The sequence below is a fragment of the Chroicocephalus ridibundus genome, chromosome 1 (genome assembly GCF_963924245.1).
Source record: "Chroicocephalus ridibundus chromosome 1, bChrRid1.1, whole genome shotgun sequence".
Classification (NCBI taxonomy): Eukaryota; Metazoa; Chordata; class Aves; order Charadriiformes; family Laridae; genus Chroicocephalus; species Chroicocephalus ridibundus.
In genome coordinates, this window is record NC_086284.1 from 205,602,047 (window position 1) to 205,615,859 (window position 13,813).

Sequence of the window (13,813 nt, forward strand, 5' to 3'; positions counted from 1 at the left end):
AGTATGGCTTTAGAGACTTAGTGTATCTGCTTTGCTCAGGTCTTGGATGAAAGCCAATTGTCTGCCACTTGATCTGTACACAATGTAAAATTACTCAAAGTGGGCTGATAAAGTGCGTGGAATGACTGAGGGGTTGGTGACAATGATACTACCGCCCATATCTGAATTTATTGTTACGTTGTAGCTTAGGAAATTTATTGTATTAGTTGCTGCTTTGGGATTTGCAGGCACTAATTTTCATTCATGTTCATCTTTTTTCAGCCAGAGTGTTATGATCCATTCCTCTGGATGTGGTTCTACTTACAGTGCCATTTTTTGTTGGCTCTGAAATTAGGACAGTCCAAAAATCTTCAGCGAGAATATAAGTGCTTGCTTACTAAGCAGAGGTTCACTCTACGGCTGTGCGCTGATCAATACAGTTATCTAATTAACTCATAAAGGCCTTTAAAGGTGCTGTTCTTTGAATCCAGAATGAGTGTTGGTCCTGAATAGCCCAGCATTTATCTCTGTGCCACAAGCACTTGAGGTCAACCAAAAGCTGAAGTATTAGTTCTCTGTGTCAGGTTGGAGGGGCTTGAACCAAGAGGCCTTTGGGAAGAGCTGCTCAGTTGCAAAACTTTTCTTTTTCTTCCTCTTTTTTTTTTAACTTGGAGTTTAACAAATATTACTGTAATTTGCATTCTTCTGGGCTGTGAAGGCTGGTTGAGTAGGTGGTAGGGTAACCACCATTTGGAGGATTTTTTATTTTTTATTTGGACTTGGGATGCAGTTTGTACGTTCTAATAATTTCTGTAAATAAGCCCAGATTTCTGAATATGTAATTTATAAATAATCAAAATAAACAAGTGATAACATTGCCGTTTCTGCAGCCCTTTTTCTCTTATGGCCTAAAAGGCACTTAGTGTAAAATTCATCTGTCTTATTTTGGTGATATTATTTTCCATGATCAGTTTTGTATCAGGACTGATAATGGTGGTATCAGCCTGAATTTGGAGGTGCAGTATGGATGTGTAAAGGTACAGATTTGCTTTTAAAAATGAATTAAATGCGTCCACTTGCAAAAGTCTCAGATAGCAGAGACAAAAGATAGGTAAATCTCAAATTTGAAAATATTTCAAATTGACAGGAGAGGAGCAGAGAGGGGGAAGAAAGAAAGAAAAACCCCAAAACCTTGTGATGAAAGTTTTATCAACTTGTGGAATGGAACACTCATTAATGATGCTAGAATATTTTTTTTCTGAGAAGTCTCATTTTGTTTAAGTTCTTCTTACTACTATATTAAATAATTTTTTGTTGCCATTGAATAAAAGTGAAACTAAATTATGTGCTGAATATCCTCAGAGTGAAGTGTCTTTGTGCATCTGTCAGAGCATCTAGGGACTTCAAGTTTGCAGTGAACTTATATTTTGGATTTTATGTTTAACATCTTGTAGTGCGTTGTTAGCAATAAAGCGTAATAATCTCTAGCCATCCATTGAAAAGCCTGTCTGGAGGCTTGTTTATGGAATGGATCAGTTCATCACTTTATTCCAAGCTCTGTGGATTTTGTTTTGCCATAAAATCTTACCTTATAAATAACTGTTCATACCATCCATTTTAAATTTTAACATCTTCAGAAGGAATTAAAAAAAAATTGCTGGATTATAAGATTGAGGAACATATTTAGTGGATCAGTGTCAAGGATCTGTGATAGGGGAAGTGAACTTTAGTTTGCACCTCCAAATTGTCAATTCTCTCTCTGTCCAAAAGTGAGGGTAAGCAACTGAGAGCGCTGCCTTCTAACATTCCTTCATACTTAAGAAAAAAAAAAAAAAAGTAGAGTACTAAAGGAATAGGATTTCTCCACAAAGCCGTCCAAACCTTTCGTCTTCTCCATCTCACAAAAATTTCTGTGGTGTAGCTTTTAATACTGACAACGCCAGTGTGTCATCACAATGTGTAATGACGCGTCCATCCTGTTCTTGTTGAACCATATTGGGTCAGAGTATGAAGAGAGAATCCATAAGGAATTGCACGTGTGCTGGTCCTCAAGAAAAAAAAGTACATATACTTTCTTTTAACCTGTGTAATATGAAGTAGTCTATGTTCAGAGACTTGTCAAAGTATTTTCTGAATTTTCTTAAAGGCAGTCTCTTTCAGAGAAATATTTTTGTAGTGTTCTGAATGCCTGGTTGAGTCCTGCAGTAAACGTTTTTGATCACACTGTGCCACTGTTCTTTGGTCTTTTTGATCTTTTGCACTGCCTTCATACAGTTTAAACATAAATATGTTGGAAAATACTGTGTTATGATAACCCTAATATTACAGCTTTAGCCCTCCTCCACTTGTTTAAAACAATCTTTAAAATAAGCAACAATATACAGTGCATTGCATAACTTGCATGATCAACACCAATGTCATATGTTGCACTAAAAATCTGTTTTGAAATAAGTGTGATTGTATAGTTGAAAATGAAGAGGTATTAAAGCTGTTCATGGAGCCTTTATGCAGTACAGCATAGTTCTTAGTGACATGTCAGGATTTTTTTTACTCTAATGTGAGTGGGTCTTTCAGTGATCAGGAGGATATTGAGTGTTTCCAGTTTTTAGCCACTGTGCAGTTCTAGGTCGTACTTAATAGCCATTTTTGAGACTGCACTGAGTACAAAATTAGGTAATTTGGTGTTTGGGAGTGCTCACTGGTAATGAGTGCTTAATATTCGGTAATGAGGTCCAAGAGACTAGATCTGGAAGCTTATTCTCCAGCACACTGCAGCTCTGGAGTTGCACAGAATCTGGGAGGTTTCGCAGCCCCTAGCCTGGACATTCCTGTGGTAGCTGAACTTCTGCCTGTGTTGAGACATGAGCCTGGGTGGGCAGAGAAGTCTCCTGGTAGCTGTGACCAGAGCAGCTGTGACTTGCTGCCTGAGATGGGCAATGGTAAAGGAAGTTTTGCATGGTCCTTGCAGTCATGCGGTGGAGCCAGTTGTGGACATACGGACATTTCAAAGACTTGCCTTGAAAGCTCTGAGAAGCATCTTCTTTGGATGTGACAACTGAGGTTCTTCTTGGAGGTTTCTCTGGTCAGTATGTTTTGGGAAGAACAAGTGGCATATGCTTAACCAGGTGACAATCGCTGCTAACTTGCAACCCTTCCATGAGAGCACGAGGGTGATAAACTCATTTCAGTAGTAGTAACAGTAACAATATATGTAAAGAAAGAAAAAAAAAGTCAGGTTGAAGCTCTCCCATCGTAGAATGGTTAATCCCAAATAGTTGAAGTTTAGTTTGGTTGTAAACAAGTGGACATAGTCTTGATGTTGTAAAGGTCTTACCAGTATTTCTACAGGTGGCACTACGGTCTCTGGCAATGATGGGATATTAAAATGATGCTCACATCCTTGACATCATTCTTTGGGTTTTTTTGGGTCACAAACCTCTTGCCTGCAGAGCTCCTGGTGAATTCTTTTTTCGTCAGTCTCCATCTTCTGCTTGAGCCGGATCTTGTGAGACAAGTGTCCGGCGGTGCAGGGGGCATCTTCCCCTCGCCAGCAGCCGGGCCTGGTCCCCAGGTCACGGCTGTAACACGGTGCCGGCCCGGGTTAGCCTGGCCAGTCCGTCCCCTTAGTCCTTACCAGTGCCACATTGGTAATTAAGAGATATTAAAAAAATGAAGGAAAATGAAATATTTCTTTTCAAAGTATATTTGGAAGAGATTAGAGGCAGGGCACTAAAAAATTAACGCCAGGTATGGCTAGCGTTTTCCGTGCCTCATTTCTTACCTGTGTATGAAAGCAGTGATTTAATACTTCATTCTTTGTGACAAAAATGATTCAAAGAGCCATATTTTTCAGGGCTTTTGATCCGAAGGTTTCCGAAGGTGTTCAATGCGTTTTAGATAACTAACCGGGAAGATAATCCGCGCCATAAATCGTTTGTTTCGGTGTTTTTTCCCTCAGAAACTCACCTCCGCGCAGCCGGTAGGACCCGCCCGGTCACCGAGTGGGCTCCGGCTGAGGAGAGGCGCCCCCTCCCCGCCCCGAATCCTCTCAATCTTCCCACACCTCCCCCCCCCGGCCCGCGGAATGGTTCCGCCCGCCGCCGTGCCCAGTCATGTGCGCGAGCCGGCCCGGCCCGCCGCCTCCCGCCTCGTCCCCTCAGAGCGCGGCTGGGCCGGCCCTGGCGCGAGCGCGGCGGCTGCTGCGGCCTCCTCCCGAACAAAAGGGCTGAGGGACGCCGACCCGCCTGGTCCACAGGAGCGTGCGGAAGGCGAGGGCGGGCGGTCTGGGTTGTGAATATTTTCTGATTTTTCCAGAAATCAAGCAGAAGATTGAGCTGCTGATGTCAGTTAACTCTGAGAAGTCGTCCTCTTCAGAAAGGTACGGCGGCATCTCCTGCATGAGCGGGTCATGGTGTAGCATTGCCAAGCGGCGGCGCAGGGCTTTCTCCTTTGCCTCGTCAAGTTTGCTAGCATTGTTTCCGTATTGCATGCTGGTTATTGTACCGTATCCATTGACCCTCTCTTTATTTCTTTTTTTTTTTCTTTTTTTTTTTTTTTGGTTAAGCTTTGTGCGTTTTTGCAGAGATTTATTGTTGTTTTTATTTTTTAACGAAGCCTGCTGGGCTGCAGCATGCAGATGGTACCAGAGCAGGCTGCTGGTGTGTGTGTGCTGGTGTTGCAGACCTTGCTCCTTCTCACTGTCACGCGAAACGGCGTCTTGGTTCCTGTAAATTCGTTTTTTTCAACGAATTTCGCGTTTTTTGTTGTGTTGCAGGAAGCCGTTCCACGGTTGCAAAGGGTTCCTTTGAATTTAGATGCGTAGGAAATTTAACTTGGTGAAGCGTTTCGTGTCCTGTTATGTGGAAAGGGAGTGTCCTTTGCAAAAGTAGCTCAGGAATCGCAAATCCTCCAATTAGTCACATTCTGTAAGATAGATGTGGTCCTTGTTCAAGCCTGTGCTAGGAAATGGAGCAGTCGCTGCATGCAGTAATGGTTCATGCCTGCAGGTAAGGACAAAATGACTCAGAAGTGTTTTTAAAGCAATTATTTTATCTGTCAATCAGATTATTGCAGTTTCAAGTAGCTGTTTCGTTTTAAAGAAATATTTCGAGCTACTAAATGCACATTAAGTTTTCTGACGTGAAATAATCTCCTGGTGATTATCTTGCTGATTTTTAAATGATCCAGCCCTGGTCACTTGTGTTTTGCTTGCGACTGAATTTTAGGAGAGATTTTTATTTTCAGAATTGCTTAAATTAGAAGCAACATAGTATCATTTTCTTTTCAAATTATTTACAGTAATCGTTTTGGCTGTATGCAGACGACCACCCGAATGTTCTATTTTGCCATTTTAATATTAGATGTTGGCAAAAAAATACAATTATTAATTTTAAGCACTGAAAGTGTATGTTTAGCTGAAATTATTATCTAAAGTACATTTTATTGAATGGTTCAGCATAGAAAGGCATGATAACGCACTGAAAGCTATCTTAAGGAAACAGGGCAAAAGACATCTTTCAAAATGAAAGATTGCTGTGTGGCATGCATGGTTTTGAAAAAAAATGAGCAGTTTAATTCGATTTATAAGCGTATTTGTGTAAGATGCATAGAAGCAAGCTGCATTGCCTTTCACCAGCTGTAGTAAAACAAATATCAGAAATGAGGAATACAGAAAATGGTGGGGGGGGAATGGGTTGTTAAGTCACCTTTCCAAAATGGAGAAATATAAGAAGAGCTTTGAGAGATATTTTATTTATTTATTTATTCAAAATTAAGGCTCATGAAAAAAATATTACTGTTTATTTGTTTACCTCTATCCCACCCTGACGCCTAAAATTTTTAAATATAAGACTAATAAAATGGTGGTGATGACAGAGAGGATGATGAGGTGAAAATAGTAAAGGAAACAGGTGTTAACTTGATTTTTGAAAAGGCTTTTGTTAGCATTGCTGTGGGGGAATTTGGTATATAAAATAGATACTTATTTTAGCAAAATGAATGTTATGCAGTACCCTGGAACCGATCAGTCTGGTTTTGAACAAAACATGCTTATAGTTGAACTAATGGTAGTGCTAGATGAATAGGTGCCTGTGAAGGATTATAACACATAATTAGAAAAAGATGCATTTGTCTGAGACCCATTTAAATGCCATTCATTAAAAAATAAGATTTTATAACAGCATGACACATTATCTTGCAATAAAGATTAAAATGTGAGTGTTGTATATGCACATAGATTTCTTTTGAGGATTTAAATATGTGGTACTGTTCACTTGGAGATTGATTTGACACATCAGCTGCACAATTTATGTGGTCAGTTATAAATGAAAACAACTTTATATATAAACTGAGATTTTTTTTAAAATAACCACATTCTTTTAATGTACCTAAAAATAGACTGATTTTTTTTTTTTGCAAGCTGTTATGAAACAGTGCTGTCTGTCCTATTAGCTGCCAGTTCCTTTCAAGGCCCTTTCAAAATTACTGTATAAGATGTTTTTAAGGAAAAAAACCCAATTAATTGTATTGAGCATCTGATCTGCTAAACTGTCCTCAGTCTGCTGTATGGCAAAATTGCAGTGTGTGTTCATACAATACAGACATGAAAATATGCATGTTTTTGACAAACACAGAAAGGGAATTCATATGTGCATATTTTTTTATTATCAGTTTTTACCCTTGCTCCTAGTGGTTGGACTTTTTGAGAAGCTTGAGTTCTCTGGCTGCAAATGCTAGGTGGAAGGAAGATCTGAAAGGGTCCGTGGCTTGATTCTTGTTTTCCACACTAGCAGAGGCTGCTAGACAGGGCTTGCATAGCAGGAGGGGAGGTGCTCTCTGCGTTCACAGAAACCGATGGAATGGGAATAGAGAAGGAATAAGAGAAAAGCCCATTACTTGCCTCTTTCTTTGGTTGGTCTTTGTTTTTAGAAGACAGTTTAGTGTTTGGTTTGCCTCCTCACTTGGCAAGTTCAACACGTTATCCTGTCCTAGAAGGAAAAAATGATGAGAAGGAAGCTGGAGTATAATGGATGGTTTGGCTCTTATGGAAGTCCAACATGGTAGAAATCTGCAGCATTCTCTTAGGATAGTTAGTGGTTATGTTTGTAAGAGGCTTTTAGGAGACATTAGCAAGGAAGTGAGATGGACCCTTTGTTGAGGATCCTCTGAGATGTTAAAAAGTAAATTAATACAAACCTGAGACATTCTTTTGTAGTGAGATTCATCCTTCCTTTCCCCTTACCTCCACCCTAGAAAAACTGTAATTGCAGATGGGTGGGGATAAGATAACTGTATTTTGGTGAGTTATGGGAAATTTCATTGAGCAGACACAATCAGACGGCATCTCTTAAGTCCTAAATTTCTGAGTAGTTAACGCTGCCCGTGTACACATTAGCAGCCTGTGACAAAGTCCTTGTTCCTTGTTGATAAGGTAACCCGGGTAACTGCAGATGCGTGTGTGCACATGGACGGTTACTGTGGATCAGGTAACCTACTGTAACTTGTTACACTGAATTGATTTGTTTGGATGTCTGAGCTTTAAGTGTACCTGGAAACGTTTCCCTGCAGCATGCTTACAATGTGACATGCTCCTGATTTCTTTATCTAATAAATAGTAATTTAAATACTGTGTACTGCTATGTTGTTCATGTTTCAGTGGAGGCTGTGTGAGGTTACTTGTCCAAGCCTTGCAAGTGTCATTAGAAAGCATGTAGCAGCAGCCAGATGGAGGAGGATGGTCTTTCAAGAACCCTCCAAGAAAGCAAAAATACTTTCATTTCTGTTGTATGAGTTACGCACTCTTCTTGTCTACATTATAGTCAACCCTTTGAGCTGTACTGATTTACTTTTTTGCCTTTTTAAGGGCTTTGTGGCACTCCTTGCAAGTTTCTGTTTTGTTTTGAGAGAAGTCAGTTCTTCCACCTGGATCACTTTCTACTCTTTGTACTGCAAACCTAATGTATATAGTACTTTTCTTTTTCACACTTTAGGACAAAGAGCTCAGTATTTTTTTTTAGCTCTGATTTTGCATTCTAAATTTATGTCATCTTAGCAATGGGGTATTTACTGGTAAAGGTTGTTAGTAAGGCTGATAAGTCTGAAGTATTTCACCTACTCATTTCCCATTTTTCTGCAAAGGCTGTAAATGCAGGTTTCTTTAAAATGAATTTCTGCTTCAAAAAAAATTAATAGCAGCCACTCATGAGCAATCTTAAAGTATATAACCAATGTGTGTATAATTCAATTTTCATGATATTGAGGGACTTTATAAATAGCAGTAAAGGGAAGATGCTTTCAAATGAGAGTAGGACAACAAAGTTTGTGCTATTCAATGTGTAGAAGTATGTAGGGTGGTGCAGGCAAGGTTCAAGGACAGCTGTGTGGTGTGGTTTTTTTTCCTTTTAGCCTTGGGCTACATATACCCCTCTCCCTTTGCAATTTGTATTTGCAGAGCAAATTAATCTATTTCTCAGTGCTTTTACGTGGTTTCTTCATCAGGTCATGCCAAGAATGCAGTCAGGGATAAAGTAAAGGAGGAAGAAATCTAAAATAATGAGCAAGAAGAAAAAAGATGGAGACTGAATACTGTCTGCTTTCTTTTCTGAGAGACCTAATGTTAGTTGATATAAGAGGCACTGTGAAACAAGTTATGATGCTAAAGGATTCCTTCAGGTTTAGGAACATGTGGGATTTTTTTTGTTCTTTTTTTATGTGTATTAGTGTTGGTTTTTTGTTTTAATTTAATTGTGGATGCACTACTTCTAAGGCAGAAGTGTCACTTGTAATGAAATACAGAAATAAAACATATGTTTAAAAGTAGAAGAACCGTCAGCTCACAACACTCAGTATGAGCTGACATTACTGTGTGTCAGATAAATGTTTTGGAATAATTATTAGATAATGGAGCATTATAAGATAATAATTCTATTGTTATTTATGTAAGTAACATTGAAACAAAAAATAATTATCAGAATAATGCAACTATTTCATCAGTTCCACTAACTTGTAAACACGTTTTTAAAATACCATCTTTTCTTTAGCTGTCTTCCTGCTTTACCTTTTTTTAAGTGTAAAAGATATTGCCTAACTTCCATTTCAGGGCAGTTCAAATTTATTTTTAGTAGTCATACAACTTCATTTTTTCAGTTTTGTTTAAAACAATATATGATAACAATGAACAGTGCATATTTTTTCCCTTTTTTTCAAAATCGCAAGCTAATGCTGCTATTTGATGTATTTATCTCAGAAGTAGGGAGGAAATAATCCTATCTTAATGTGGGCGCTAAGCTATTTGCCCAGGAAGGCAATTCATTCCACCACCAGACTCTGTTCAGTAACAGTGTGCCTGTATAGCTCTCTTAGACTAGATACTTAATTTTAGATTACTAAAATTGGACCAAAATAAATCCTATGTTTTGTGTATTTTTATATTAAAGGTTTCACAGGCTCATTGTTTTAGTGTTTAAGGCTTTTAAGTGAAGTATGAAAGGGATGTAGAGACAAGGAATGCTGCAACATGCTGTTGTGCTTGTGTAAAAAAAAAAAAAAAAAGTAGAAATAGCCTATGTAGAAGCAGCCACTTGTAGAGCAGCTTTTTCAGTCGAGGTGATATTTTTAGGGGACACGGCACTCTATAGAGCTGATAGTGCCTGTATCGGTTCATCAGTAGGCTTTGAAAAGATTTAGAATTTGAAGTGTGTTTTATTTTTCAGTGATAGACTTTGTTTATTTCTGTGTCTGTCTGGAATTTCTGCTATATGTAAGAGAATCATTTACTTTGATATGTAATCACAAGTGATCATTAGTATCCCTACCATTCAAATGATCTGTGCACTACTTGATTGATTTTTATTTTTATTTTTTTTATTGTTTACCTTTAAGAAGTTTTCATCATGCAGTTATTTATGAGATATTTATTACAGAGAGGTTTCTGATGTACCTTCTGAAAACACAGATCTTGGATTTTGGCACTTAGTGTTGGAACTAAAGTGAGAGAACTTTGGGAAGGGGAAAGATGGAAGGTGCTGGGGGGGTTGTATGAGATTTTCCTGTATGAGAACGATTCACTGGAAACTAATTCAAGCAATCCAGTGATGATTAGAACACAGTTAGTTAATGGCTAAAAAACTGTGTATGTAAAAAATTTGACAGCTATGACCTGAATAATATACTTTCTCTATCTAAGGTAAACATATGTATTCCAATTCCACTTCAGGGTAAAACGTCACCAAAAAAGTAATGGGTCATTTTAAGTAAACCTTTTGTATTACAAATTCATCCCGTTTCATGACTTGAAACTTTTTCCCTAAGCACTGTCTTAATCATGACTTCACTAAAATGTCTGCTCCAGGCCCCTAGACAGACAGTAAGGGAACATTACCTGATAGATTGCATAAAACAATGTGTACCTATGCCAGATGACTGAATTTGGGTTGTTACTGTTAATTTGTGGTTTTCTGCTTCTTCATATTATAGACTCCCAAAAATAAATAAAAATATTTAGATGTTCATATACTCATATAATTCAGTAAATTTACTGTGATGGGATATGTGTATTTTCATTGATCTGTAATTGATGTAGTTACCAAAAGACACCAAGCAACAAGTTAAAGCAAGTGTATGACAATTTAAGCATTCCATTTTGTTGCATATTTTGTGTTTTATAAGCATATTATCAGGAAATTGTGGCATCTCTCAGCTCTTGAGTTGCTGTGAATACTGCTGTACGGTTTGGAGGATACCTATCAGTCTTTCCATTTGTCTGAAAAATGCCTTTTCTATCCAAAGGATGTTGTGACCAGAAGGTCTTTTGCTAATTCTGCCTTAAGGAATTTTACACTCCTGAGCCAGTATCTGCCCCAGGTGCTTCTGTATTTTCTTCAAGACTCACCCTTAGGCTTTGGATAAACTGTAACAAAATCCAGTCAGTGTTACCTTAAAAACAAATATGAAAGTCATGTCATCTAGGATGCCTACCAGACTCATGCTGCTGATTGTGACTAGATGTATAGTGAATTGCTGTTTCCTTTCTTTTGCCTCTGTCGTTTTCTCTCTTTTTATTTTTTAAAGCTCCAATTATGAAACAAATGTGTGCAGCTCCGAGCTCTGCCTGATACATAGGCTACAAATGAACAAGTACCAGTTCTTTACCAAGTTTGTCTACACAGCTTTCCTCATCTGATTATAGCTTTAGTTCAGTCGTGCTGGTTGATTGCTTCTCTTCCACGACCAGACAATGTTCAAGACCAGAACCATATCCCATGTAGATGTTCTGTTCATATGAAATTTTGACCATTGTGTTTAGTAGGATGTTCAGAAACCACTTTAAATAACTTCTCTGTACTGATAAAAGTGTTTTAATTCTGACTTTATGTTCTTGTCTGCTAAAACAACAAATGACTGAAAGTTGGTGATACCCTCATTTACTAAAATACCATATTTTCTTCTCTTGAAGGCTTGTGAAACATCTGTATTTTAATGTTGTGCTAGTTAATCTTGAAGACTGCATTTTCCAAAACCAGGAGCAGCTTAATTCTGTGGAAGGGTGAATTTTTTCAAGCTATTTCTTATTTGGCGTAATGTCATTGGAGTAACATGAAACATTTTAAGAATTCAGTGCATTGGTTTCATGAAGCAACTTCTATGCCCCAAATCTACTGGGATGTTCACAGCCTTCCTAAGAAGGAAAGGACTTGTCCTCATTTTTGTTGCTCAGAACTACTGTGTATGGGGACAGAGTAGTGTTAATCTTTTTGGGGGGCAAAGAAGGCCATATTAGTCCAGAAACTATTCTTAAGCTACACATTTGTTCTGTGTTGTCAAAGTTTAAGTATTAGCAATAGCTCTGGCAGAAACTGGAAGAATTGTTTTTGTCATTAATGCTACTATAAAGAGACAATCATATTTTCTTTTGTAACCACTGTATCAGAATATCCAGCAGTGATTTTTTTTTTTGTTTGTTTGTTGGTTTTTTTTCGGGGGAGGTGGAAAAGGGGTCTGAAATTCCTACGGGTTTCAGTGGACAGCTGTTCTGTTAGTCTGTATCTAGCATCAGGACCTGCAGATTCTCATTGTCTGTCATCTTCAGCTTCTATGGCCACTGTCCACAAAAGCATTCAGTTCCTGCCATGCCTGCATACCAAACAGACGTATCAACCTCTGTTTATTCCATGCCACGAACTAGAATGGAAGATGTTTGGAATTAGCTCTGCTCTTTATGAATCCTTCTATAAAAGGATTACCTTACCCATAGGAGGCCACACGTGGTAGTTTGTTCCAAGTGGTGCTTTGTCATTCCCAGTATGATGGCGTAAAGCCTTTCTGACAGCTTGTATTGCGTATGTGACAAGAATCAGGAATTTCCATTGCTGCTTGGTGTCTTAGCTGTGAGAGGTGTCTGCTTCTGAGAAGACTGTGATGCAGCTTTGGATCAAGACTTTCTAAGAGATATGAAAAAGATGATCAACCACAGTGATTCTGAAGTACATTTTTATCAATTGAAATGTTTCATTCTGATATAAATAAGAGTACAAACAGTCTTTATATACTTAGTTTGAAGTCTCACTTGGCTCCTTCCCAGGTAATTAATGTTTCAGAGTAGAAAGCCAAATAAAAAAAGATACAGTCTTCCTCAGAATGCTTGTGTTTCACAACAGAAGTGAAAGAATGCAGAATTCACAAATAAATTATTGATGATCAAAGGAAAAAAGTCTTCCTCTTTCTCACAAGTACTCTTGATACCTGTGGGTGGGTTACTGAGACAATGAATTAGTGTAGAGCTTGTTCCTTGCGCACCCCGGCTGTAGTATGCTGCCAGAGAATGCATGATTTTTTTTTTTTGTGCAGACCATTAGGTGCTGTTGCTTTTTATGGAAATCTGTTTGCAAGTTTCTCCAAGGCAAACTTATTAAATATGTTCCTGTAATTTAATTCACATCTACTTTGTTTTACTGCATTTTTGTTTTGTGTTACTATTCCGTTACAGTGGTGTACAGTTGAGTCCTGACTTGAAAAGAAAACGCGTTGGAAAGATCCAATAAAGATTCCTTTCAAACGTGTTTAGCACATAGGAATTTCAAGGGCTATTAAAAGAACCAGAGGACATCCAGTTGAAGTAGAATGGTGCCTGAGAATGCTGATACATTTTTTTGCTATCATTTAAATACTCAGTGGTTTACAAAATGCCTTAGCAAAACTGCATGGAGAGTGTTCCAGTAGGTGCCGGGACAGCTTAAGCAGGTATAGATTACCTTGAACTCGAATCTAAGGCAGATTCATACACTTAATCTTCAAAGTGTCATTGATAGCTTTGCTAAGAAACTTGCTAAAAGTGTGTGTCTGTTTAGCCATGCCAGTTGTTAGAGGTAGATGAGTGTGGAAGGCTTTGGGTCCCAGGGGCATACCTCCTGTCCTAGCTAAATAGGTAAGCGCAAGGCTGCTGCAGTTCTGTGTCCCCAGGGCCAGCCAGTAATGAGACTGAGCACTTGCTCCCAATAGGTGTGCGTGCATGCACACACGCTCACATACAGAAAATATGTACGCAGCTGGCCACACAGATCAACAGAGACTCAAACCAGTGCCTTTACTGGCACCCACATAAACATGCACAGAACACTCAAGCAAGAACTGCACAGACAACCCAGTCCTGTTCCTCCTTTCCAGCTCCTCAGGGTGGAAGTCCACTAGTGGAATTTTTGCACGAACTCGCACACGTGCTATATGGGTCCCCCTAGTAGCTGGTTTTAAATGGTCTATGTATTTGCTGAAGCCTTGACCCATTGGCGTCCCCCAGTCGTTGGCACCTAGACCCATGAGCCCCCGAGGTTTGTGTTCTCAT

General features: G+C 38.7%; 1 protein-coding gene across 6 annotated transcripts in view; it reads left to right on the forward strand.

Annotated features, from left to right (window-relative positions):
- The window catches only part of SRPK2 (SRSF protein kinase 2), a 154,617-nt gene that overhangs the window by 48,737 nt on the left and 92,067 nt on the right, over positions 1 to 13,813 (forward strand). The window contains exon 3 of one of the 6 annotated variants that reach the window (XM_063323467.1): positions 4,294 to 4,357. The exons of 3 other annotated variants lie outside the window; for them this stretch is intronic. In XM_063323467.1, coding sequence (XP_063179537.1) covers positions 4,320 to 4,357 — 38 coding nt within the window. In that variant the 5' untranslated portion in view covers positions 4,294 to 4,319. Of the gene's footprint in view, positions 1 to 4,103; positions 4,358 to 4,742; positions 4,986 to 13,813 lie in introns of those variants that run through there. 2 more of the 6 variants (XM_063323466.1, XM_063323465.1) reach the window with 2 other exon arrangements.